General features: G+C 45.3%; 1 protein-coding gene across 26 annotated transcripts in view; it reads left to right on the top strand.

Moving 5' to 3' along the window:
• The window catches only part of LOC140729077 (receptor-type tyrosine-protein phosphatase delta-like), a 2,395,537-nt gene that overhangs the window by 2,262,424 nt on the left and 105,353 nt on the right, over positions 1–27,760 (top strand). For all 26 annotated transcript variants that reach the window (XM_073048383.1, XM_073048384.1, XM_073048388.1 and 23 more), the window contains one exon: positions 21,188–21,311. In XM_073048383.1, coding sequence (XP_072904484.1) covers positions 21,188–21,311 — 124 coding nt within the window. The remainder of the gene's footprint in view (positions 1–21,187; positions 21,312–27,760) is intronic.

Genomic DNA, 27,760 nt, shown 5'->3' with positions numbered 1-27,760 from the left:
GCGGGAAGAATTTACACAGGTTGAATAGCTCAGTGCAGGAAGAGTTTACACAGGTTGAATGGGTCAGTGCGGGAAGAGTTTACACAGGTTGAATAGCTCAGTGCAGGAAGAGTTTACACAGGTTGAATAGCTCAGTGCAGGAAGAGTTTACACAGTTTGAATGGGTCAGTGCAGGAAGAGATTACACATGTTGGATGGGTCAGTGCGGGAAGTGTTTACACAGGTTGGATGTGTCAGTGCGGGAAGAGTTTACACAGGTTGGATGTGTCAGTGCGGGAAGAGTTTACACAGGTTGAATGGGTCAGTGCGGGAAGAGTTTACACAGGTTGGATGTGTCAGTGCAGGAAGAGGTTAAACAGGTTGAATGGGTCAGTGCGGGAAGAGTTTACACAGGTTGAATGGGTCAGTGCGGGAAGAGTTTACACAGGTTGGATGTGTCAGTGCGGGAAGAGTTTACACAGGTTGGATGTGTCAGTGCGGGAAGAGTTTACACAGGTTGAATGGGTCAGTGCCAGAAGAGTTTACACAGGTTGAATAGCTCGGTGCAGGAAGAGTTTACACGGGTTGAATGGGTCAGTGCGGGAAGAGTTTACACAGGTTGGATGTGTCAGTGCAGGAAGAGGTTACACAGGTAGAATGGGTCAGTGCGGGAAGAGTTTACACAGGTTGAATGGGTCAATGCGGGAAGAGTTTACACAGGTTGGATGTGTCTGTGCGGGAAGAATTTACACAGGTTGAATAGCTCAGTGCAGGAAGAGGTTACACACGTTGAATGGGTCAGTGCGGGAAGAGTTTACACAGGTTGAATGGGTCAGTGCGGGAAGAGTTTACACAGGTTGGATGTGTCAGTGCGGGAAGAGTTTACACAGGTTGGATGTGTCAGTGCGGGAAGAGGTTACACAGGTTGAATGGGTCAGTGCGGGAAGAGTTTACACAGGTTGGATGTGTCAGTGCAGGAAGAGGTTACACAGGTTGAATGGGTCAGTGCGGGAAGAGTTTACACAGGTTGGATGTGTCAGTGCAGGAAGAGGTTACACAGGTTGAATGGGTCAGTGCGGGAAGAGTTTACACAGGTTGAATGGGTCAGTGCGGGAAGAGTTTACACCGGTTGGATGTGTCAGTGCGGGAACAGTTTACACAGGTTGGATGTGTCAGTGCGGGAAGAGTTTACACAGGTTGAATGGGTCAGTGCCAGAAGAGTTTACACAGGTTGAATAGCTCGGTGCAGGAAGAATTTACACGGGTTGAATGGGACAGTGCGGGAAGAGTTTACACAGGTTGGATGTGTCAGTGCAGGAAGAGGTTACACAGGTAGAATGGGTCAGTGCGGGAAGAGTTTACACGGTGAATTGGTCAGTGCAGGAAGAGGTTACACAGGTTGAATGGGTCAGTGCGGGAAGAGTTTACACAGGTTGAATGGGTCAGTGCGGGAAGAGTTTACACAGGTTGGATGTGTCAGTGCGGGTAGAGTTTACACAGGTTGTATGGGTCAGTGCGGGAAGAGTTTACACAGTTTGAATGGGTCAGTGCAGGAAGACGTTACACAGGTTGAATGGGTCAGTGCAGGAAGAGTTTACACAGGTTGAATGGGTCAGTGCAGGAAGACGTTACACAGGTTGAATGGGTCAGTGCAGGAAGAGTTTACACAGGTTAAATGGGTCAGTGCGGGAAGACGTTACACAGGTTGAATGGGTCAGTGCAGGAAGACGTTACACAGGTTGAATGAGTCAGTGCGGGAAGAGTTTACACAGGTTGGGTCGTTGCGTGAAGAGTTTACACAGGTTGAATGGGTCAGTGCGGGAAGAGTTTACACAGGTTGGATGGGTCAGTGCGGGAAGAGTTTACACAGGTTGAATGGGTCAGTGCAGGAAGAGGTTATACAGGTTGGATGTGTCAGTGCAGGAAGAGTTTACACAGGTTGAATGGGTCAGTGCGGGAAGAGTTTACACAGGTTGGATGTGTCAGTACGGGAAGAGTTTACACCGGTTGGATGTGTCAGTGCGGGAAGAGTTTACACAGGTTGAATGGGTCAGTGCGGGAAGAGTTTACACAGGTTGGATGTGTCAGTGCGGTAAGAGTTTACACAAGTTGAATGGGTCAGTGCGGGAAGAGTTTACACCGGTTGGATGTGTCAGTGCAGGAAGAGTTTACTCAGGTTGAATAGCTCAGTGCAGGAAGAGTTTACACAGTTTGAATGGGTCAGTGCAGGAAGAGGTTACAAATGTTGGATGGTTCAGTGCGGGAATTGTTTACACAGGTTGGATGTGTCAGTGCGGTAAGAGTTTACACAAGTTGAATGGGTCAGTGCGGGAAGAGTTTACACAGGTTGGATGTGTCAGTGCAGGAAGAGGTTACACAGGTTGAATGGGTCAGTGCGGGAAGAGTTTACACAGGTTGAATGGGTCAGTGCGGGAAGAGTTTACACGGGTTGGATGTGTCAGTGCAGGAAGAGTTTACACAGGTTGGATGTGTCAGTGCGGGAAGAGTTTACACAGGTTGAATGGGTCAGTGCGGGAAGAGTTTACACAGGTTGGATGTGTCAGTGCGGGAAAAGTTTACACAGGTTGGATGTGTCAGTGCGGGAAGAGTTTACACAGGTTGGATGTGTCAGTGCGGGAAGAGTTTACACAGGTTGAATGGGTCAGTGCGGGAAGAGTTTACACAGGTTGGATGTGTCAGTGCGGGAAGAGTTTACACAGGTTGGATGTGTCAGTGCGGGAAGAGTTTACACAGGTTGAATGGGTCAGTGCGGGAAGAGTTTACACAGGTTGGATGTGTCAGTGCAGGAAGAGGTTACACAGGTTGAATGGGTCAGTGCGGGAAGAGTTTACACAGGTTGAATGGGTCAGTGCGGGAAGAGTTTACACGGGTTGGATGTGTCAGTGCAGGAAGAGTTTACACAGGTTGGATGTGTCAGTGCGGGAAGAGTTTACACAGGTTGAATGGGTCAGTGCGGGAAGAGTTTACACAGGTTGAATGGGTCAGTGTGGGAAGAGTTTACACAGGTTGAGTAGCTCAGTGCAGGAAGAGTTTACTCAGTTTGAATGGGTCAGTGCAGGAAGAGTTTACACGGGTTGGATGTGTCAGTGCAGGAAGAGTTTACACAGGTTGGATGTGTCAGTGCGGGAAGAGTTTACACAGGTTGAATGGGTCAGTGCGGGAAGAGTTTACACAGGTTGAATGGGTCAGTGTGGGAAGAGTTTACTCAGGTTGAATAGCTCAGTGCAGGAAGAGTTTACACAGGTTGGATGTGTCAGTGCGGGAAGAGTTTACACAGGTTGGATGTGTCAGTGCGGGAAGAGTTTACACAGGTTGGATGTGTCAGTGCGGGAAGAGTTTACACAGGTTGAATGGGTCAGTGCCAGAAGAGTTTACACAGGTTGAATAGCTCAGTGCCAGAAGAGTTTACACAGTTTGAATAGCTCAGTGCAGGAAGGGTTTACACAGGTTGAATAGCTCGGTGCAGGAAGAGTTTACACAGGTTGAATGGGTCAGTGCGGGAAGAGTTTACACAGGTTGGATGTGTCAGTGCGGGAAGAGTTTACACAGGTTGGATGTGTCAGTGCGGGAAGAGGTTACACAGGTTGAATGGGTCAGTGCGGGAAGAGTTTACACAGGTTGGATGTGTCAGTGCAGGAAGAGGTTACACAGGTTGAATGGGTCAGTGCGGGAAGAGTTTACACAGGTTGAATGGGTCAGTGCGGGAAGAGTTTACACAGGTTGGATGTGTCAGTGCGGGAAGAGTTTACACAGGTTGGATGTGTCAGTGCGGGAAGAGTTTACACAGGTTGAATGGGTCAGTGCGGGAAGACTTTACACAGGTTGGATGTGTCAGTGCAGGAAGAGGTTACACAGGTTGAATGGGTCAGTGCGGGAAGAGTTTACACAGGTTGAATGGGTCAGTGCGGGAAGAGTTTACACGGGTTGGATGTGTCAGTGCGGGAAGAGTTTACACAGGTTGAATGGGTCAGTGCGGGAAGAGTTTACACAGGTTGGATGTGTCAGTGCGGGAAAAGTTTACACAGGTTGGATGTGTCAGTGCGGGAAGAGTTTACACAGGTTGGATGTGTCAGTGCGGGAAGAGTTTACACAGGTTGAATGGGTCAGTGCGGGAAGAGTTTACACAGGTTGGATGTGTCAGTGCGGGAAGAGTTTACACAGGTTGGATGTGTCAGTGCGGGAAGAGTTTACACAGGTTGAATGGGTCAGTGCGGGAAGAGTTTACACAGGTTGGATGTGTCAGTGCAGGAAGAGGTTACACAGGTTGAATGGGTCAGTGCGGGAAGAGTTTACACAGGTTGAATGGGTCAGTGCGGGAAGAGTTTACACGGGTTGGATGTGTCAGTGCAGGAAGAGTTTACACAGGTTGGATGTGTCAGTGCGGGAAGAGTTTACACAGGTTGAATGGGTCAGTGCGGGAAGAGTTTACACAGGTTGAATGGGTCAGTGTGGGAAGAGTTTACACAGGTTGAGTAGCTCAGTGCAGGAAGAGTTTACTCAGTTTGAATGGGTCAGTGCAGGAAGAGTTTACACGGGTTGGATGTGTCAGTGCAGGAAGAGTTTACACAGGTTGGATGTGTCAGTGCGGGAAGAGTTTACACAGGTTGAATGGGTCAGTGCGGGAAGAGTTTACACAGGTTGAATGGGTCAGTGTGGGAAGAGTTTACTCAGGTTGAATAGCTCAGTGCAGGAAGAGTTTACACAGGTTGGATGTGTCAGTGCGGGAAGAGTTTACACAGGTTGGATGTGTCAGTGCGGGAAGAGTTTACACAGGTTGGATGTGTCAGTGCGGGAAGAGTTTACACAGGTTGAATGGGTCAGTGCCAGAAGAGTTTACACAGGTTGAATAGCTCAGTGCCAGAAGAGTTTACACAGTTTGAATAGCTCAGTGCAGGAAGGGTTTACACAGGTTGAATGGTTCAGTGGAGGAAGAGTTTACATAGGTTGAATGGGTCGGTGCGGGAAGAGGTTACACAGGTTGAATGGGTCAGTGCGGGAAGAGTTTACACAGGTTGAATGGGTCAGTGCGGGAAGAGTTTACACGGGTTGGATGTGTCAGTGCAGGAAGAGTTTACACAGGTTGGATGTGTCAGTGCGGGAAGAGTTTACACAGGTTGAATGGGTCAGTGCGGGCAGAGTTTACACAGGTTGGATGTGTCAGTGCGGGAAAAGTTTACACAGGTTGGATGTGTCAGTGCGGGAAGAGTTTACACAGGTTGGATGTGTCAGTGCGGGAAGAGTTTACACAGGTTGAATGGGTCAGTGCGGGAAGAGTTTACACATGTTGGATGTGTCAGTGCAGGAAGAGGTTACACAGGTTGAATGGGTCAGTGCGGGAAGAGTTTACACAGGTTGAATGGGTCAGTGCGGGAAGAGTTTACACAGGTTGGATGTGTCAGTGCGGGAAGAGTTTACACAGGTTGGATGTGTCAGTGCGGGAAGAGTTTACACAGGTTGAATGGGTCAGTGCGGGAAGAGTTTACACAGGTTGGATGTGTCAGTGCAGGAAGAGGTTACACAGGTTGAATGGGTCAGTGCGGGAAGAGTTTACACAGGTTGAATGGGTCAGTGCGGGAAGAGTTTACACGGGTTGGATGTGTCAGTGCAGGAAGAGTTTACACAGGTTGAATGGGTCAGTGCGGGAAGAGTTTACACAGGTTGAATGGGTCAGTGCGGGAAGAGTTTACACAGGTTGGATGTGTCAGTGCAGGAAGAGGTTACACAGGTTGAATGGGTCAGTGTGGGAAGAGTTTACACAGGTTGAATGGGTCAGTGTGGGAAGAGTTTACACAGGTTGAGTAGCTCAGTGCAGGAAGAGTTTACACAGTTTGAATGGGTCAGTGCAGGAAGAGGTTACAAATGTTGGATGGGTCAGTGCGGGACTTGTTTACACAGGTTGGATGTGTCAGTGCGGGAAGAGTTTACACAAGTTGAATGGGTCAGTGCGGGAAGAGTTTACACAGGTTGGATGTGTCAGTGCAGGAAGAGGTTACACAGGTTGAATGGGTCAGTGCGGGAAGAGTTTACACAGGTTGAATGGGTCAGTGCGGGAAGAGTTTACACGGGTTGGATGTGTCAGTGCAGGAAGAGTTTACACAGGTTGGATGTGTCAATGCGGGAAGAGTTTACACAGGTTGAATGGGTCAGTGCGGGAAGAGTTTACACAGGTTGAATGGGTCAGTGTGGGAAGAGTTTACACAGGTTGAGTAGCTCAGTGCAGGAAGAGTTTACTCAGTTTGAATGGGTCAGTGCAGGAAGAGTTTACACGGGTTGGATGTGTCAGTGCAGGAAGAGTTTACACAGGTTGGATGTGTCAGTGCGGGAAGAGATTACACAGGTTGAATGGGTCAGTGCGGGAAGAGTTTACACAGGTTGAATGGGTCAGTGTGGGAAGAGTTTACTCAGGTTGAATAGCTCAGTGCAGGAAGAGTTTACACAGTTTGAATGGGTCAGTGCAGGAAGAGGTTACAAATGTTGGATGGGTCAGTGCGGGAATTGTTTACACAGGTTGGATGTGTCAGTGCAGGAAGAGTTTACACAGGTTGAATGGGTCAGTGCGGGAAGAGTTTACACAGGTTGAATGGGTCAGTGTGGGAAGAGTTTACACAGTTTGAGTAGCTCAGTGCAGGAAGAGTTTACTCAGGTTGAATAGCTCAATGCAGGAAGAGTTTACACAGTTTGAATGGGTCAGTGCAGGAAGAGGTTACAAATGTTGGATGGGTCAGTGCGGGAATTGTTTACACAGGTTGGATGTGTCAGTGCGGGAAGAGTTTACACAAGTTGAATGGGTCAGTGCGGGAAGAGTTTACACAGGTTGGATGTGTCAGTGCAGGAAGAGGTTACACAGGTTGAATGGGTCAGTGCGGGAAGAGTTTACACAGGTTGAATGGGTCAGTGCGGGAAGAGGTTACAAATGTTGGATGGGTCAGTGCGGGAATTGTTTACACAGGTTGGATGTGTCAGTGCGGGAAGAGTTTACACAAGTTGAATGGGTCAGTGCGGGAAGAGTTTACACAGGTTGGATGTGTCAGTGCAGGAAGAGGTTACACAGGTTGAATGGGTCAGTGCGGGAAGAGTTTACACAGGTTGAATGGGTCAGTGCGGGAAGAGTTTACACAGGTTGAATGGGTCAGTGTGGGAAGAGTTTACACAGGTTGAATGGGTCAGTGCCAGAAGAGTTTACACAGGTTGAATAGCTCGGTGCAGGAAGAGTTTACACAGGTTGAATGGGTCAGTGCGGGAAGAGTTTACACAGGTTGGATGTGTCAGTGCGGGAAGAGTTTACACAGGTTGGATGTGTCAGTGCGGGAAGAGGTTACACAGGTTGAATGGGTCAGTGCGGGAAGAGTTTACACAGGTTGGATGTGTCAGTGCAGGAAGAGGTTACACAGGTTGAATGGGTCAGTGCGGGAAGAGTTTACACAGGTTGGATGTGTCAGTGCAGGAAGAGGTTACACAGGTTGAATGGGTCAGTGCGGGAAGAGTTTACACAGGTTGAATAGCTCGGTGCAGGAAGAGTTTACACGGGTTGAATGGGACAGTGCGGGAAGAGTTTACACAGGTTGGATGTGTCAGTGCAGGAAGAGGTTACACAGGTTGAATAGCTCGGTGCAGGAAGAGTTTACACGGGTTGAATGGGACAGTGCGGGAAGAGTTTACACAGGTTGGATGTGTCAGTGCAGGAAGAGGTTACACAGGTAGAATGGGTCAGTGCGGGAAGAGTTTACATGGTGAATTGGTCAGTGCAGGAAGAGGTTACACAGGTTGAATGGGTCAGTGCGGGAAGAGTTTACACAGGTTGAATGGGTCAGTGCGGGAAGAGTTTACACAGGTTGGATGTGTCAGTGCGGGTAGAGTTTACACAGGTTGTATGGGTCAGTGCGGGAAGAGTTTACACAGTTTGAATGGGTCAGTGCAGGAAGACGTTACACAGGTTGAATGGGTCAGTGCGGGAAGAGTTTACACAGGTTAAATGGGTCAGTGCAGGAAGACGTTACACAGGTTGAATGGGTCAGTGCGGGAAGAGTTTACACAGGTTAAATGGGTCAGTGCAGGAAGACGTTACACAGGTTGAATGGGTCAGTGCAGGAAGAGTTTACACAGGTTAAATGGGTCAGTGCGGGAAGACGTTACACAGGTTGAATGGGTCAGTGCAGGAAGACGTTACACAGGTTGAATGAGTCAGTGCGGGAAGAGTTTACACAGGTTGGGTCGTTGCGTGAAGAGTTTACACAGGTTGAATGGGTCAGTGCGGGAAGAGTTTACACAGGTTGGATGGGTCAGTGCGGGAAGAGTTTACACAGGTTGAATGGGTCAGTGCAGGAAGAGGTTATACAGGTTGGATGTGTCAGTGCAGGAAGAGTTTACACAGGTTGAATGGGTCAGTGCGGGAAGAGTTTACACAGGTTGGATGTGTCAGTACGGGAAGAGTTTACACCGGTTGGATGTGTCAGTGCGGGAAGAGTTTACACAGGTTGAATGGGTCAGTGCGGGAAGAGTTTACACAGGTTGGATGTGTCAGTGCGGTAAGAGTTTACACAGGTTGAATGGGTCAGTGCGGGAAGAGTTTACACAGGTTGGATGTGTCAGTGCGGGAAGAGGTTACACAGGTTGAATGGGTCAGTGCGGGAAGAAGTTACACAGGTTGGATGTGTCAGTGCAGGAAGAGTTTACACAGGTTGAATGGGTCAGTGTGGGAAGAGTTTACACAGGTTGAGTAGCTCAGTGCAGGAAGAGTTTACTCAGGTTGAATAGCTCAGTGCAGGAAGAGTTTACACAGTTTGAATGGGTCAGTGCAGGAAGAGGTTACAAATGTTGGATGGGTCAGTGCGGGAATTGTTTACACAGGTTGGATGTGTCAGTGCGGGAAGAGTTTACACAGGTTGAATGGGTCAGTGCGGGAAGAGTTTACACAGGTTGAATGGGTCAGTGTGGGAAGAGTTTACACAGGTTGAGTAGCTCAGTGCAGGAAGAGTTTACTCAGTTTGAATGGGTCAGTGCAGGAAGAGTTTACACGGGTTGGATGTGTCAGTGCAGGAAGAGTTTACACAGGTTGGATGTGTCAGTGCGGGAAGAGTTTACACAGGTTGAATGGGTCAGTGCGGGAAGAGTTTACACAGGTTGAATGGGTCAGTGTGGGAAGAGTTTACTCAGGTTGAATAGCTCAGTGCAGGAAGAGTTTACACAGGTTGGATGTGTCAGTGCGGGAAGAGTTTACACAGGTTGGATGTGTCAGTGCGGGAAGAGTTTACACAGGTTGGATGTGTCAGTGCGGGAAGAGTTTACACAGGTTGAATGGGTCAGTGCCAGAAGAGTTTACACAGGTTGAATAGCTCAGTGCCAGAAGAGTTTACACAGTTTGAATAGCTCAGTGCAGGAAGGGTTTACACAGGTTGAATGGTTCAGTGGAGGAAGAGTTTACATAGGTTGAATGGGTCGGTGCGGGAAGAGGTTACACAGGTTGAATGGGTCAGTGCGGGAAGAGTTTACACAGGTTGAATGGGTCAGTGCGGGAAGAGTTTACACGGGTTGGATGTGTCAGTGCAGGAAGAGTTTACACAGGTTGGATGTGTCAGTGCGGGAAGAGTTTACACAGGTTGAATGGGTCAGTGCGGGCAGAGTTTACACAGGTTGGATGTGTCAGTGCGGGAAAAGTTTACACAGGTTGGATGTGTCAGTGCGGGAAGAGTTTACACAGGTTGGATGTGTCAGTGCGGGAAGAGTTTACACAGGTTGAATGGGTCAGTGCGGGAAGAGTTTACACATGTTGGATGTGTCAGTGCAGGAAGAGGTTACACAGGTTGAATGGGTCAGTGCGGGAAGAGTTTACACAGGTTGAATGGGTCAGTGCGGGAAGAGTTTACACAGGTTGGATGTGTCAGTGCGGGAAGAGTTTACACAGGTTGGATGTGTCAGTGCGGGAAGAGTTTACACAGGTTGAATGGGTCAGTGCGGGAAGAGTTTACACAGGTTGGATGTGTCAGTGCAGGAAGAGGTTACACAGGTTGAATGGGTCAGTGCGGGAAGAGTTTACACAGGTTGAATGGGTCAGTGCGGGAAGAGTTTACACGGGTTGGATGTGTCAGTGCAGGAAGAGTTTACACAGGTTGAATGGGTCAGTGCGGGAAGAGTTTACACAGGTTGAATGGGTCAGTGCGGGAAGAGTTTACACAGGTTGGATGTGTCAGTGCAGGAAGAGGTTACACAGGTTGAATGGGTCAGTGTGGGAAGAGTTTACACAGGTTGAATGGGTCAGTGTGGGAAGAGTTTACACAGGTTGAGTAGCTCAGTGCAGGAAGAGTTTACACAGTTTGAATGGGTCAGTGCAGGAAGAGGTTACAAATGTTGGATGGGTCAGTGCGGGACTTGTTTACACAGGTTGGATGTGTCAGTGCGGGAAGAGTTTACACAAGTTGAATGGGTCAGTGCGGGAAGAGTTTACACAGGTTGGATGTGTCAGTGCAGGAAGAGGTTACACAGGTTGAATGGGTCAGTGCGGGAAGAGTTTACACAGGTTGAATGGGTCAGTGCGGGAAGAGTTTACACGGGTTGGATGTGTCAGTGCAGGAAGAGTTTACACAGGTTGGATGTGTCAATGCGGGAAGAGTTTACACAGGTTGAATGGGTCAGTGCGGGAAGAGTTTACACAGGTTGAATGGGTCAGTGTGGGAAGAGTTTACACAGGTTGAGTAGCTCAGTGCAGGAAGAGTTTACTCAGTTTGAATGGGTCAGTGCAGGAAGAGTTTACACGGGTTGGATGTGTCAGTGCAGGAAGAGTTTACACAGGTTGGATGTGTCAGTGCGGGAAGAGTTTACACAGGTTGAATGGGTCAGTGCGGGAAGAGTTTACACAGGTTGAATGGGTCAGTGTGGGAAGAGTTTACTCAGGTTGAATAGCTCAGTGCAGGAAGAGTTTACACAGTTTGAATGGGTCAGTGCAGGAAGAGGTTACAAATGTTGGATGGGTCAGTGCGGGAATTGTTTACACAGGTTGGATGTGTCAGTGCAGGAAGAGTTTACACAGGTTGAATGGGTCAGTGCGGGAAGAGTTTACACAGGTTGAATGGGTCAGTGTGGGAAGAGTTTACACAGTTTGAGTAGCTCAGTGCAGGAAGAGTTTACTCAGGTTGAATAGCTCAATGCAGGAAGAGTTTACACAGTTTGAATGGGTCAGTGCAGGAAGAGGTTACAAATGTTGGATGGGTCAGTGCGGGAATTGTTTACACAGGTTGGATGTGTCAGTGCGGGAAGAGTTTACACAAGTTGAATGGGTCAGTGCGGGAAGAGTTTACACAGGTTGGATGTGTCAGTGCAGGAAGAGGTTACACAGGTTGAATGGGTCAGTGCGGGAAGAGTTTACACAGGTTGAATGGGTCAGTGCGGGAAGAGGTTACAAATGTTGGATGGGTCAGTGCGGGAATTGTTTACACAGGTTGGATGTGTCAGTGCGGGAAGAGTTTACACAAGTTGAATGGGTCAGTGCGGGAAGAGTTTACACAGGTTGGATGTGTCAGTGCAGGAAGAGGTTACACAGGTTGAATGGGTCAGTGCGGGAAGAGTTTACACAGGTTGAATGGGTCAGTGCGGGAAGAGTTTACACAGGTTGGATGTGTCAGTGCGGGAAGAGTTTACACAGGTTGAATGGGTCAGTGCCAGAAGAGTTTACACAGGTTGAATAGCTCGGTGCAGGAAGAGTTTACACAGGTTGAATGGGTCAGTGCGGGAAGAGTTTACACAGGTTGGATGTGTCATTGCGGGAAGAGTTTACACAGGTTGGATGTGTCAGTGCGGGAAGAGGTTACACAGGTTGAATGGGTCAGTGCGGGAAGAGTTTACACAGGTTGGATGTGTCAGTGCAGGAAGAGGTTACACAGGTTGAATGGGTCAGTGCGGGAAGAGTTTACACAGGTTGGATGTGTCAGTGCAGGAAGAGGTTACACAGGTTGAATGGGTCAGTGCGGGAAGAGTTTACACAGGTTGAATAGCTCGGTGCAGGAAGAGTTTACACGGGTTGAATGGGACAGTGCGGGAAGAGTTTACACAGGTTGGATGTGTCAGTGCAGGAAGAGGTTACACAGGTTGAATAGCTCGGTGCAGGAAGAGTTTACACGGGTTGAATGGGACAGTGCGGGAAGAGTTTACACAGGTTGGATGTGTCAGTGCAGGAAGAGGTTACACAGGTAGAATGGGTCAGTGCGGGAAGAGTTTACATGGTGAATTGGTCAGTGCAGGAAGAGGTTACACAGGTTGAATGGGTCAGTGCGGGAAGAGTTTACACAGGTTGAATGGGTCAGTGCGGGAAGAGTTTACACAGGTTGGATGTGTCAGTGCGGGTAGAGTTTACACAGGTTGTATGGGTCAGTGCGGGAAGAGTTTACACAGTTTGAATGGGTCAGTGCAGGAAGACGTTACACAGGTTGAATGGGTCAGTGCGGGAAGAGTTTACACAGGTTAAATGGGTCAGTGCAGGAAGACGTTACACAGGTTGAATGGGTCAGTGCGGGAAGAGTTTACACAGGTTAAATGGGTCAGTGCAGGAAGACGTTACACAGGTTGAATGGGTCAGTGCAGGAAGAGTTTACACAGGTTAAATGGGTCAGTGCGGGAAGACGTTACACAGGTTGAATGGGTCAGTGCAGGAAGACGTTACACAAGTTGAATGAGTCAGTGCGGGAAGAGTTTACACAGGTTGGGTCGTTGCGTGAAGAGTTTACACAGGTTGAATGGGTCAGTGCGGGAAGAGTTTACACAGGTTGGATGGGTCAGTGCGGGAAGAGTTTACACAGGTTGAATGGGTCAGTGCAGGAAGAGGTTATACAGGTTGGATGTGTCAGTGCAGGAAGAGTTTACACAGGTTGAATGGGTCAGTGCGGGAAGAGTTTACACAGGTTGGATGTGTCAGTACGGGAAGAGTTTACACCGGTTGGATGTGTCAGTGCGGGAAGAGTTTACACAGGTTGAATGGGTCAGTGCGGGAAGAGTTTACACAGGTTGGATGTGTCAGTGCGGTAAGAGTTTACACAGGTTGAATGGGTCAGTGCGGGAAGAGTTTACACAGGTTGGATGTGTCAGTGCAGGAAGAGGTTACACAGGTTGAATGGGTCAGTGCGGGAAGAAGTTACACAGGTTGGATGTGTCAGTGCAGGAAGAGTTTACACAGGTTGAATGGGTCAGTGTGGGAAGAGTTTACACAGGTTGAGTAGCTCAGTGCAGGAAGAGTTTACTCAGGTTGAATAGCTCAGTGCAGGAAGAGTTTACACAGTTTGAATGGGTCAGTGCAGGAAGAGGTTACAAATGTTGGATGGGTCAGTGCGGGAATTGTTTACACAGGTTGGATGTGTCAGTGCGGGAAGAGTTTACACAAGTTGAATGGGTCAGTGCGGGAAGAGTTTACACAGGTTGGATGTGTCAGTGCAGGAAGAGGTTACACAGGTTGAATGGGTCAGTGCGGGAAGAGTTTACACAGGTTGAATGGGTCAGTGCGGGAAGAGTTTACACGGGTTGGATGTGTCAGTGCAGGAAGAGTTTACACAGGTTGGATGTGTCAGTGCGGGAAGAGTTTACACAGGTTGAATGGGTCAGTGCGGGAAGAGTTTACACAGGTTGAATGGGACAGTGCGGGAAGAGTTTACACAGGTTGGATGTGTCAGTGCGGGAAAAGTTTACACAGGTTGGATGTGTCAGTGCGGGAAGAGTTTACACAGGTTGGATGTGTCAGTGCGGGAAGAGTTTACACAGGTTGAATGGGTCAGTGCGGGAAGAGTTTACACAGGTTGGATGTGTCAGTGCGGGAAGAGTTTACACAGGTTGAATGTGTCAGTGCGGGAAGAGTTTACACAGGTTGGATGTGTCAGTGCAGGAAGAGGTTACACAGGTTGAATGGGTCAGTGCGGGAAGAGTTTACACAGGTTGAATGGGTCAGTGCGGGAAGAGTTTACACGGGTTGGATGTGTCAGTGCAGGAAGAGTTTACACAGGTTGGATGTGTCAGTGCGGGAAGAGTTTACACAGGTTGAATGGGTCAGTGCGGGAAGAGTTTACACAGGTTGAATGGGTCAGTGTGGGAAGAGTTTACACAGGTTGAGTAGCTCAGTGCAGGAAGAGTTTACTCAGTTTGAATGGGTCAGTGCAGGAAGAGTTTACACGGGTTGGATGTGTCAGTGCAGGAAGAGTTTACACAGGTTGGATGTGTCAGTGCGGGAAGAGTTTACACAGGTTGAATGGGTCAGTGCGGGAAGAGTTTACACAGGTTGAATGGGTCAGTGTGGGAAGAGTTTACTCAGGTTGAATAGCTCAGTGCAGGAAGAGTTTACACAGGTTGGATGTGTCAGTGCGGGAAGAGTTTACACAGGTTGGATGTGTCAGTGCGGGAAGAGTTTACACAGGTTGGATGTGTCAGTGCGGGAAGAGTTTACACAGGTTGAATGGGTCAGTGCCAGAAGAGTTTACACAGGTTGAATAGCTCAGTGCCAGAAGAGTTTACACAGTTTGAATAGCTCAGTGCAGGAAGGGTTTACACAGGTTGAATGGTTCAGTGGAGGAAGAGTTTACACAGGTTGAATGGGTCGGTGCGGGAAGAGGTTACACAGGTTGAATGGGTCAGTGCGGGAAGAGTTTACACAGGTTGAATGGGTCAGTGCGGGAAGAGTTTACACGGGTTGGATGTGTCAGTGCAGGAAGAGTTTACACAGGTTGGATGTGTCAGTGCGGGAAGAGTTTACACAGGTTGAATGGGTCAGTGCGGGAAGAGTTTACACAGGTTGAATGGGTCAGTGCGGGAAGAGTTTACACAGGTTGGATGTGTCAGTGCGGGAAGAGTTTACACAGGTTGGATGTGTCAGTGCGGGAAGAGTTTACACAGGTTGAATGGGTCAGTGCGGGAAGAGTTTACACAGGTTGGATGTGTCAGTGCAGGAAGAGGTTACACAGGTTGAATGGGTCAGTGCGGGAAGAGTTTACACAGGTTGAATGGGTCAGTGCGGGAAGAGTTTACACAGGTTGGATGTGTCAGTGCGGGAAGAGTTTACACAGGTTGGATGTGTCAGTGCGGGAAGAGTTTACACAGGTTGGATGTGTCAGTGCGGGAAGAGTTTACACAGGTTGAATGGGTCAGTGCCAGAAGAGTTTACACAGGTTGAATAGCTCAGTGCAGGAAGGGTTTACACAGGTTGAATGGGTCAGTGGAGGAAGAGTTTACACAGGTTGAATGGGTCAGTGCGGGAAGAGTTTACACAGGTTGAATGGGTCAGCACTAAGGACGGACTTAAAATCAAGGGTGAAAATATTTATCAGTTAAGTTTTTCTTCACTTGGAATCTGCAGATTTGCAGGAATTGGTCAAATTGTGCTCTAGTTTGGTCACACTAACGTTACTTTTGTTTAAAAACAGAAGATGCTGGAAACACTCTACAGGCCAGTCAAAATCAGAGAACAAAGAAACAATTAACATTTCAATTTGTTGGGACTGCTTCTATCTCCAAACAGGCCTGACCTGTTTCTAGAATTTTCTTTTATTATTTCAGATTTGCATTTGTGTATTGATTTTAATTACATTTAACTGGGTGTTGGATAGAGAGAAGTTGTCCATAGTAGAATGCTGCAAACCAGAGTCATCGACATTACAGGCAAGAGATTCACCGGCACATTAGCTGAAATAGGAGCCAGGTTGTATAGTGTTGTTTAGGTCGAATAGCTTGTCAGTCAGTGTATGTGAAATTCAGAATTAATATATTTTACTCCCAAAATAATGAAAGGATTAAGTAGATGTTGTACATTCTGACTTAAAGATGCTTAGTTTTGCTTGTTTATGTGTTAGGTGAGATTATGCAGAAGCAACTAAAGCCTGTGTGTGTTTTGTTTTATAAGGAAGTTGGATTGGTGCCTATAAAATAGATTATTGTTTTCAGCAGAGAGGTCATCCTATAATGCCAGTGACCCTGAAAAGTTAATAATGAGGTTTGCCATGTTTGTGATTTACTCAGTTGTAACGGTGTACATAATGAAGACTTAAGGATCTGCCGTAAATAAGAACATACATTCTGTGCTCGTTTGGTCACAAGTAAATTATTTCAAAAACTGGTATTGACCTTCAGTTGACTTTAAGCTGCAGCCCGATTCAACTCCATGTAATTATTTGGAACATTACAAGGAAGTTATTTAAGGTTGCCGTTGTCCCAGTAAATTTGCTTTAGCTTTATGAGGTCAGACAAGCAATGCAAGAGAAAGCACAGCAATCCTCCGTTGTTTTACAGTGATAGAGCGCAGAGTGGTGGAAGTTTTTCTTTGGTTATCGGTGCTAAGTACGTCAACATGGTCTTTGTTCAGTGTTTCCAACGTCTGATTCATTGGTGCCAATGAAGCCCTCATTTGATAGTGAAGTGCAAGATGCTGTCACTACTGTGTATGAATGAAACCGATCAAGAGTGTCTGCCCCTTCCAAAATTATCGGTGTATTTTACTTCTTTTCAGTATTGTGTGTTATTAGGGGGTTTATATTTTCTTAACCAATGAAATTAAGCATTGTGACTTCCAAACCGATTTAATATTGTCACGTGTACCCAGCTAAAATCTTTATTTATATGCCCCCCGTACAGATCATTTCATTGCATTTGGGGTAGTAACAAAATGCAGAATCAAGTGTTACAGTTGGAAAGAAAATGAAGTGCAGGAAAACAACATGGTGTAAGCTTAAAAGAGTTCAGAAGGAACTCAGAGTACAGATATAGGAGGATATACAGACAAAGGAGCAGTATAGGAGGAAGCTAGAACAAAAGCTGCAGAAAAAAAGCATGAAGGAGGTGTGGGATGGGATGAAGATCATCACCGGATGCGGTGCAAAGCGGGGGGCGAACATAAGTGGAGATGTGGAGAAAGCGAACCAGCTGAACAACTTCTTCAACAGATTCGACAGCTCAATCTCATCCTCACCGCAGAAATCCACACCAGGCTTACTTCCCTCACAGGAAAATAGCCACTCACAGGAGACCTTGCCCACGTCCAGGATTACGGCTGCACAGGTGGAAGGTCAACTGAGGAAGATCTGTACCAGCAAGGCGGCTGGACCGGATGGAGTTTCCCCACGATTACTGAGGGCCTGTGCGACTGAGCTGGGAGAACCACTACAGCGCATCTTCAACATGAGCCTGGAGCAGAGAAGAGTACCCAGACAGTGGAAAACATCCTGTATTGTCCCGGTACCGAAGAAACCACAACCAAAGGAGTTGAATGACTTCAGACCTGTTGCCTTGACGTCGCACGTTATGAAGACCATGGAGCGGCTGATAATACAGAATCTGAGGCCACAAACCAGACACGCCCAGGATCCTCTTCAGTTTGCGTATAAGGAGAAGGTGGGAGTGGAGGATGCTATCACGTATTTGCTGCACAAATCACTCTCTCACCTAGAGGGGGTCAGTTGTGCTGTGAGGATTACATTCCTTGACTTCTCTAGTGCCTTTAACACCATCCAGCCCAAGATCTTAAGGCACAAACTAATGGAGATGGGAGTAGACTCTCACATGGTGGATTGGATAGTGGACTACTTGACAGATAGACCTCAGTATGTGCGGTTGGGAGACTGTAGGTCTGACACGGTGGTCAGCAGCACAGGGGCGCCGCAGGGAACCGTACTCTCTCCGGTCCTGTTCACCCTGTACACATCAGACTTCCAATATAACTCGGAGTCCTGCCATGTGCAGAAGTTCGCTGATGACACGGCCATAGTGGGGTGTGTCAGGAATGGACAGGAGGAGGAGTATAGGAAACTGATACAGGACTTTGTGATATGGTGCAACTCAAACTACCTGCGTCTCAATATCACCAAGACCAAGGAGATGGTGGTGGACTTTAGGAGATCTAGGCCTCATATGGAGCCAGTGATCATTAATGGAGAATGTGTGGAGCAGGTTAAGACCTACAAGTATCTGGGAGTACAGTTAGACGAGAAGCTAGACTGGACTGCCAACACAGATGCCTTGTGCAGGAAGGCACAGAGTCGACTGTACTTCCTAAGAAGGTTGGCGTCATTCAATGTCTGTAGTGAGATGCTGAAAATGTTCTATAGGTCAGTTGTGGAGAGCGCCCTCTTCTTTGTGGTGGTGTGTTGGGGAGGAAGCATTAAGAAGAGGGACGCCTCACATCTTAATAAGCTGGTAAGGAAGGCGGGCTCTGTCGTGGGCAAAGTACTGGAGAGTTTAACATCGGTAGCTGAGCGAAGGGCGCTGAGTAGGCTACGGTCAATTATGGATAACTCTGAATATCCTCTACATAGCACCATCCAGAGACAGAGAAGCAGTTTCAGCGACAGGTTACTATCGATGCAATGCTCCTCAGACAGGATGAAGAGGTCAATACTCCCCAATGCCATTAGGCTTTACAATTCTACCGCCAGGACTTAAGAACTTTTTAAAAGCTATTATTAATGCTTTTTGAGATAGTGATTTAGATGCATATCATATTTTTTACTGAGTTAAGTATTGTATGTAATTAGTTTTGCTACAACAAGTGTATGGGACATTGGAAAAAAGTTGAATTTCCCCATGGGGATGAATAAAGTATCTATCTATCTATCTATCTATCTATCTATCTATCTATCTATCTATCTATCTATCTATCTATCATAATGAGTTCGATTGTGAGGTTAAGAGTCTCTCTCATTCTACTAGAAAACTGTTTGATTGTCTTATAACAGGGTGATAGAAGCTATTCTTGAGCCTGGTAGTACACACTGGTAGTTAGGCCTCTGTACCTGCTGCCCATTGCGAGTAGGGAGAAGTGAGAACGACAGGAGTGGCGAGGGTAGTTTGCAGGGCAAATGGCCCTTGGTTGTGTTGGCTGCTTTACTAAGGCAATGAGAAGCGTAGACAGAGTTCAGTTTGCACTCTGAACTCTGAGGGGAGGCCAGTTTGCATCCCAATAGGATGCTTTCCATAATGCATTGATAAAAATTAGTGACGGTCGACAGAGACATGCCAACTTTCTTTAGCCTCCTGAGCAAGTAGAGGCATCAGGGAGCTTTCTTCCCTTTGGCATCTCTGCAGTTGGACAAGGACAGGACTGGGATCTTGAAGCTCTGAGCCCCTCTGGCCTCAGCAACAGAAGCTTCTGTGCCACACCCCCTCCTGAAGTCACAGACCAGCTCTCCTGTTTTTCTGACGTCACGGGAAAGATTGTTTTGTCACCATGTCAATAGGCTCTCTCCTTCCTGTAGCCCGAATCCTCATTATTTGAGATTTGAACTAAGGTGGTACCATTTGAAAGCGTAGTGGAATTAAAGGAGAACCTGGCCAGGCAATCATGAGTGAATAAGGGAAAGTATAAAGAGCTGAGAACACAGCCTTGTGGGGCACCAGTATGAAGAATAATAATGACAGAGGCCTTTCAACATGGACAGAAGATGCCAAGAGCAGTGCTTCCCCATCCCTGGAAATGACCTGGATTATTCTGGCAGAGGATTCATGAGGATTTGCCAGACCATTCATGGTCACAAATTTCTTGGTAGTAGTGGGTGCATCTACAAAGTAGCCAGAAGTGTTCCCAATAGTCTCCACTACAGCCTCGCACACTGCTGATGTGTTGAGAAGCCTTTTTTCAAGGACTGGTGTTCCAGAACACTTAGTTTGTTGCAGAAAAGTTTAATTTATTCCTGAAAATGAATGCAATAAGGCATATTATACCTGCACTGTACCACCCAGCTACAAATGGTTTGGCGGAAAGATTTATGCAGAGTCTAAAGAAGCATTGTGAGCAATGTCAACCGGACAGAGTACACTGACACTGATTCAGAAGTTGGGCAGTTTCCTCCTTGCATATCACAATGCAGCCCACATCACCACCAACAACTCCCCGGCGGTGCTGTTCCTGCGTTGTCCCTTTGCTCATGCTTAGACCTGCTCGAACCCACTCTCGGGGGAGTTTGCAGGACAAACAGCTGAGACAAATTAAGGGCTGCTCAACCAAGGAGGTTTGATGTTTGACTCCTAGGCTAGCCGTCCTGGTGAGGGACTCTACAGAGGTGATCAAAGGTAGATTCTTGGAAAGGTTATGGACAGAACTGAGCCACTTGCCTACGCAGTGACGATTGCGTCTGATGTCAGCTGGAGATTTCACATCAATCAGTTGAGGGGAGTAGAGTCAATTGTTAGAGAAGAAAGATATCCACTCAGGCAGTTCCAGAGTCAACTTCTGCAACCGTCACGGAGGAGGGCCACTCAGATTGTTTCATAGCCACACGTCTCACTTGCCAAGCGGAGTGACCCCTCTTGTCAAGATAGATGTTATCCCACGAGAATAAGAAATCCACCACAGTGATTAAATCTTTAGACTGGAGTGTCGGGCTTTTAATATTTTTGAGTAATATTGTAAATATATTGTTCAATTAAGTATTCTGTGTTGTTGAAGTAATTCATTATGGGTTATATATAAAAGAACGTGAGTGGCATATGGCATTACGCCACCACATCATATGCGCATGCCTCGCTAAAGTAAAAACAAAACTAGACACATCATCCAGGTTCCATGTTTTTCTTTTCATTGGTTTTATGTTTTGGAATTTAAAAACTTAACACCTACAAGTTTATTTATTAGGATATAAAAGAGCCAATAGAAATTTTTCAAAGTTCTGTGCCCTGACCAATATTTATCCTTAACTCAGTGTCACAAAAGCAGATTTTGTGGCTAACATCACATTGATGTTGTGGCAAGTTGCTGTGGGTATATTTACTGCACTTTTCTGCATTACAACAATGCAATGGGTACACTTTGAAAAACATTATCAGCTGTGAGGCACTCTGGAATTTACCAATGGTGAGCGTTGCTATGGAAATGTAGGCCTCTTTCAACTTTTAACTTGCTTTCTCCATAAGGAAAAGAGTTTATTAATTTTTTAATTAAAAGTGGCATTGGCAACATACGCACACAAATAAAGAATTCACAGAGCTTAGGTATGCACTGGAACCATTTGAGATTTCAGAATTATTAAAAGATGCGTGCTTATTTTAAGTTCTTCTGTCTTCATTTTGGTACAGCAGGAAGTTAAATACAAAAGGGTAAAAGTATGCTTCAAATAAAGCTCCAAAGAAGCACCAGAATCCAACCTGAATCAAAAAGGGAAAATAATTATTTGGCTCCAAAAATAATATATTACCTGCAGTAACAGATTTTCCTTTGTCCTCTCCTTTTTCTCCTTTCTAGTCAATTGATCCAGGTCAGCAATTTACATGGGAACACTCAAACATGGAAGTCAACAAACCAAAGAATCGGTATGCAAACGTAATAGCATACGACCACTCACGGGTTCTCCTATCGGCTATTGACGGTAAGTGACACACGTGTAAAACACTCAGCCCAACAATCTCCAGGTTGTCAGGCAATTCTCACAATTTGACATGGGATTCAAAATGTTTGCTTCAGGCTTCAGGAAATATCCTGATGTGAATGCAGGTCATTTATAATTGGAGCTTCATCCAGGAGATTACACCCACTCAAATTCCTTTCCCATTGATTTTAGAGTTCAGTAAGCATGATGGAGATCAATTTTGTTTTTTTCTTCACGTGGTTAAAATCCAAGCAGTGATGGTAAATGTGACAGCAGTGAATGTTACACTCTTCGACTGGTTGATTTTCAGTCCTGGCTTACCAAGTAACTCAGCATGATAATGCAGTCTTGAACCAGAATAACAGAATAAAATTATTAATGTGCTCACAGAAAGTAGAAGTAGTTAAGAAACTCTGTCATATGGTAAAGGTTTATTGCGTCTTATGCTAGAATTGTTCATCTGAAAATCGATGACCAAGTGCGGTTGGCAAGTTTGTGAGAGCATGATGAGATTTCGGGGAAACAGCAGAACAGTCCAACTTTTAGAGGAGCTCAGAGGGGCAAGCAGCATCTGTGGCAGAATAAGAATTGTTAATGTTTTGGGTGGAGACCCTGTAGAAGTACTAATGCAGGAAACTCGAGAATTTTCCTTGCAATGAAAGCAAACTTGGGATATGCGCGAGTTGTGTATGTTGAACATCCATACGGCTGAAACCTTTGTGGAGAGCACAGTTAGGGAGGTGGTCACACTCCAGGCTACAGCAGCAAAGCAGAATGGGAATGGATGGTGCCATCTTTCCTACGACTTCTGAATTTCCCCCAGAAACACCAGCATCCCCACTCGTGTCCCCTTCCAATCAACTTTGCTGAACTTCTCTATCTCTGTAATTCACTCTACTCCACTGTAATACCGATACATGCAGTTTTAACTTCTCTTTCTCGAACTGCAGGGTGAATTCTATCATATTATGAACATTGCCTCCTAAGGGTTCATTTATCTTAAGCTTCCTAATCAAATTTAGGTCATTACGTAACCCCCAATCCAGAATTGCCTAGTGGACTCAACCACAATGTGCTCTAAAAATAATCTTGCAAGCATTCTAGAAATTCCCTCTCTTAGGATCCAGCACTTGCAAGTTCTGAATCTACTTGCATATTGAAATCCCCCATGATTATCACAACACTGCCATTTTTGCATGCCTTTTCTATCTCCTGTTGTAATTTGTATCCCACCTCCTGCCTACTGTTGAGAACTTGTATACTTCATCAGGGTCTTTTTACCCTTGCAGTTTCTTTCTAAGGATTTGATTTCATTTTTTACCAATAGACTCACCCTAGCCTCTTTGCCTACCTGCCTGTCGTTTTGATACAATATGTATCCTTATATGTTAAGCTCCCAACTATCATCTTCTTTCTACCACAGCTCAGAGTTGCCCACAACAGCCCGTCCTTTTTGTATGGGTCATACCTTCCCAAGAAGAGATCCCAATGATACAGAAATCTGAAACCCTGCCCCTTGCACCAATTCTTCAGCCACTTATTCATCTGCTAAATCATCCTATTCTTACCCTCAGTGGCTTTCTGCCTAACTCCCCATATTCTCTCTTCAGGACCTCCTCCCTATGTTGTTGGTACCAGTGTGTACCAGAACGTACAGATGTTTACCCTCCCCCTTTAGGATGCTATGGACCCAATCTGAGACATCCCTGACCCTGGCATACCATCCAGGTGTTTCTTTCACATCCACAGAGTCTGTTTTCTGCTCCTCTAATTATGGAATCCCCTATCACTACTGCGCTCCTCTTCTCCCCGTTTCCTTCTGAGCCACAGAGCCAGATTCAGTGCCAAAGACCTGGGATAGCTCTGCTCCTGAGAGGTAAGAAGGATAATGTGAAGTAATCAGACTCAGAAGAAGACAGAGGCAGAAGCAGAGCATAGACTACAGAGCCAGAAATGACACTACTCTAGACTCGTAGCAAAAATATATCCTGATGAAGTGGGAAGATTACTTACTGAAGATTTTAAGGAGGGCATTATATTAAAGCAGAAAACATTTCAGGTAGCAAAAGTTCATTGGGAAGCCCAAGGACTGGGATAATTTTGAAATGGAGCAGAGAAGGATCTAAAACACAAATCAAGAAAGGAAAATAAACTCTGAGGGTAAACTAATTAGAAATGTTAAAACACTAAATAAAAGCCTCTTTCAGTGTGGCAAAAGGAACATTGGACCTTAAAAGAATGAGAATGAAAAATAATTTTGGGAACAAGGTAATGGCAGTGGAGTTAAACAGATGATTTTTTTACAGTAAAAGATACTTCAAATAGTAATACTAAAATCGCATGGAAGAAATTACATATCATCGCAAGAAAATCTGTCTTAAGCAAATATAGCCAAAGACTGGCAGGTCCCAGAATATGATGGGTTTGCATCCTTGGATACTAAAAGAAGCAGATCTAACAAAGTAATCTAACAAAAGTCACTGGATTCTTGTGAAAAATCAGAGGCTAATACCTATCCAAAGAGAATGGGAGGCAAGAAGTGGTCAGGTCAGTTAGTTTGTCCTCTGGTTTTGGAAAGACTTTCAAGTATTAAGGAAGGAAGAGCAGAATAGCTTAATTATAACAACATGGGTAGATTGACTTTTAAAAGATATTTGATAAGATGCCAACACACAAGAAGAGCTCCTGGTGTTGGAAGGAAGATATTGGCTAACAGGCAAGGAATACAATGAGGGGATTGTTTTCAGGCTGATAGCCAGTAATGAGTCCGATACAGCAGGGATCAATGCAGAGACTTGCAGCTAATTAAAGTGTGCATTAATGATTTAGTGGAAGAAAGCAGAAACATTGTGGTCACACTTACTGACTTAAAGGTTAGTTTTATTTGTCACATGTACATTGAAACAGTGACATGAGTTGTTTGCGTAGATGATCAACATAGCCCTAAGTGTGTTGGAGGCAGCCTGGGCTGTGTTGCCATGATTCTGGTACCAACATCGCATGCCCACAACTTACTGACCCTAAATCGCACGTCTTTGGACTGTGGGAGGAAACCCATGCGGTCATGGAGAAAACGTACAAACTCCTTCTGGCAGGGCAGGAGTTGAACCCTGATCTTACAGCTGGCACCACAAAGCATTACACTAACCGCTTGTTACAGTACCGCCCCTTGGGTAAGTTGGGAGATCAACACAGTTTACAGCAAGATAAGTTGGGGGAGCGTGCAAAAAGTTGGCAAATGGAGCCTTATGTGGGAAATCTTAAGGCTGTCTGCTTCAGAAAAAACAATGATAAACTGATTTTTAGGTAAATGGGGAGACAATGCAGAAAGCTGCCGCACAGAGGGATTTGGAGTTAGAAAGGTGGATGAGCTGATAATCAGGAATGCTGGCTGTTATTTCATGGAAGCTGGAATATAAAGGAATGACAGTCTTACTGCAACATTGTCGAAGGACTACACTTCTGGAATACTGTGAACAGTTTTGTTTCTCCTTATCTAGAGCTGTGCAGAAAATGGAGATGTATGGATAAATGTATAGGCAGAAGAGATATAGTTTTATTTGGCGTACATTTGGGGGCTGAAAGGCCCGTTCCTGTGTGCACCATTCTGTGTTCTATGATTGTTCAGTTTTCATTGGAAGCTGTCCAGAGAAGGTTCACAAGGATGATCCAAGGAATGGGAGAATTGTCTCACGAGCAGCTTGGATTCATCCTCAGTGGAGTCAGAAGAATAAGATGTAATTTTTTGAAGTAGGAAAGATCCTTGAGAGAGCTTGAAGTGTAAATGCTAGGAGAGGGTTTTACCTCATGGGTGCATCTAGGTCCAGATGGAAAAGACTCAAAGCAAGGCAATACCCTTTTAAAAGGGAAATATGGAAGAACAACTTCTTTCAAATGGTTGTGAATCTGAAATTCCCTGCCTCAGATAGATCTGAATCATTAAGTACACATGAAGCTGAGATTTTTAACTAGTAAAAGGATCAAATATTATGGGAAAGGCAGCAAAACATACAAAGGGAAAGTTTTCTTTGACTTATTCCTGTTAATATTTCTTTGGAGCTCTGGTATTGTTAATTGTGCAATAAATTTTGTAAATATAGCCAGAATACATATATCATTGGGTTGTGTTTTCTTAACAAAGTTTATTTAGTGTGTGTGGCTAAGCAGCTTTGCAGCATTAGAATGCACTGAAGGCCATTTATTATGCTGAACAAAAACAAAACCAAAGGTATGAGTTTCATTAATGTCAGCAAGAAGATAGAAGAGGCTTACTGTTAGAGGATTAGGAGCCTTTATCGGTGCTTTGCTTACAGTTTGCATTTCTTAGAATGGGCAGATGTAATTAGAGTTTTTGATTGGCTATTGTACTTAGTAAAATGCTGAAATGTACAATTGAACATAGGAACATACTGTTCTATTCAAAGTTACCAGGATTAATTGAGGATAATTTTAACATTTAATGTATTAGTAGCAACTAACTGATTAATTGCATATTCTAAAATCATTATTATTCTGAAAACATTTACAATAAACAAGTCATTTTATGATTGGTACTGAAAGCAACTGTAATAGTAATTACATTTAAATTGATTAATCTCTCAAACCTCCATCATGCTTTAAACAAAATGATAACCACTATGGAATTCTGAAAAAAAAACAAATAAACAGAGAAGAAATCCTTACTAATTTAAAGCATACTTAAAAGTTAAAAAATACACATTTTAAGTAATTTGCAAATGGGTTTGATTTAATTTGCTGTGACCACTAATGGATTAACAAAGAACTGATCCCACCCTCCTTCAGTGTAAAATTTGTGTCAAGACCCTTAATTCACACAGCAGAGAGAGCTTACAGAGATTTTTTTTTTATTAGTTTTTCTATACATTTTACAAATTAAAAACCCCAAATCCCAATGAGGAACATTAATACAGTGTAAAATTAAGCATACAATGACAATATGCTACAAAGGAAGAGAATTTGACAAAAAAGCACCTAAATTGAAGACAAGTAAACTTAGTATCCTCCCCAAGCCCCACAACACAAGAAGAAAAAACAACAACAACTCCAAACCAACCACAACACAATATAGAGAGTATAAATCAGGACAGTCAAACTCCCAGACTGTGAATACACTTAGCAACAGAGGATAATAATGCCTACTACCAGAAAAAAAAGGGAGCTGAAAGCAAGGGACCGAAAAGGAAAAAAAAAACCCTAGTCAAGAGGAAGGTTATGAAAGTACTCGATAAAAGGTCCCCAGACCTTATGGAACTTTAGATCCGAATTAAGAACTGAATAATGAATTTTTTCGAGGTCCAAGCGGGCCATAATGTCGTTAAGCCATTGCGCATGAGTGGGCGGGGCAACATCTCTCCATCTAAGGAGGATCAAGCGTCTCGCCAGGAGGGAGGCAAAGGATAGTATTCGGCATTTGGTCGGACTCAGACGTAAATCTGTCTCGCCCCAAAAACCGAACAAAGCAATTAAGGGGTTTGGTTCTAAGTGCTGATTCAGAATACACGATAACGTAGTGAAGACATCTTTCCAAAATTTCTCCAAGCTAGGACAGAACCAGTATATATGGATGAGAGAGGCCACGCCCCTCTTGCATTTATCACAGAGCGGACTAATGTTAGGGTAGAATCGAGATAGTTTAGATTTAGACATATGGGCTCTATGAGCAATCTTAAACTGTAAAAGGCAATGGCGAGCACAAAGAGAGGTTGAGTTAACCAATTTGAGAATTAAGTCCCAGCTCTCATCGGATAAGGAGGTATTTAAATCCTGCTCCCAGGCCATTTTAATTTTATCCACAGGGGTCCGTCGTAAGGCTGCTAATTTATCTCGAATAATTGATATTAAACCTTTACCTAGTGGATTAATGGAAAGAAATAGGTCCATAGCATTTTTCGCAGGCATTTCAGGAAAGTTAGGAATTAAAGGAGCAATAAAGTGTCTGATTTGGAGATATCTAAAAAAAATGAGCGTTGGGCAGATTGAACTTAACAGAGAGCTGCTGAAAAGAAGCGAAGCGATTATCAATGAAAAGATCTTCAAAATGTCTAATGCCCTTCCTATACCAAACATGGAATGCTGAATCATACGTAGTAGGTAAAAAAAAGGTGATTATGTGCGACAGGGCTGGAAACGGAAAACCCATGGAAACCATAGCACTTCCTAAACTGAGCCCATATACGCAAAGTGTGTCTAACAAGAGGATTAGCTATTGATCTGGACAGACTACTAGGGAGTGCAGAGCCAAGAAGTGCAGAGATAGATAATTCTTTAGTGGAGCTCAACTCCATTGCCACCCAATTAGGGCACTCGGGTTGGCCGTGGAAGAAAGACCAAAAGGTAGCACAACTTATATTAGCTGCCCAATAATATAAACGAAAGTTAGGTAAAGCCATGCCACCCTCTTTTTTAGATTTTTGGAGATGGATTTTGTT

This window comes from Hemitrygon akajei, chromosome 6, assembly GCF_048418815.1.
Source record: "Hemitrygon akajei chromosome 6, sHemAka1.3, whole genome shotgun sequence".
NCBI classification, from domain to species: Eukaryota; Metazoa; Chordata; class Chondrichthyes; order Myliobatiformes; family Dasyatidae; genus Hemitrygon; species Hemitrygon akajei.
Note: the sequence above shows the minus strand (reverse complement) of the source record. Positions and strands in the feature narration are given on the sequence as shown.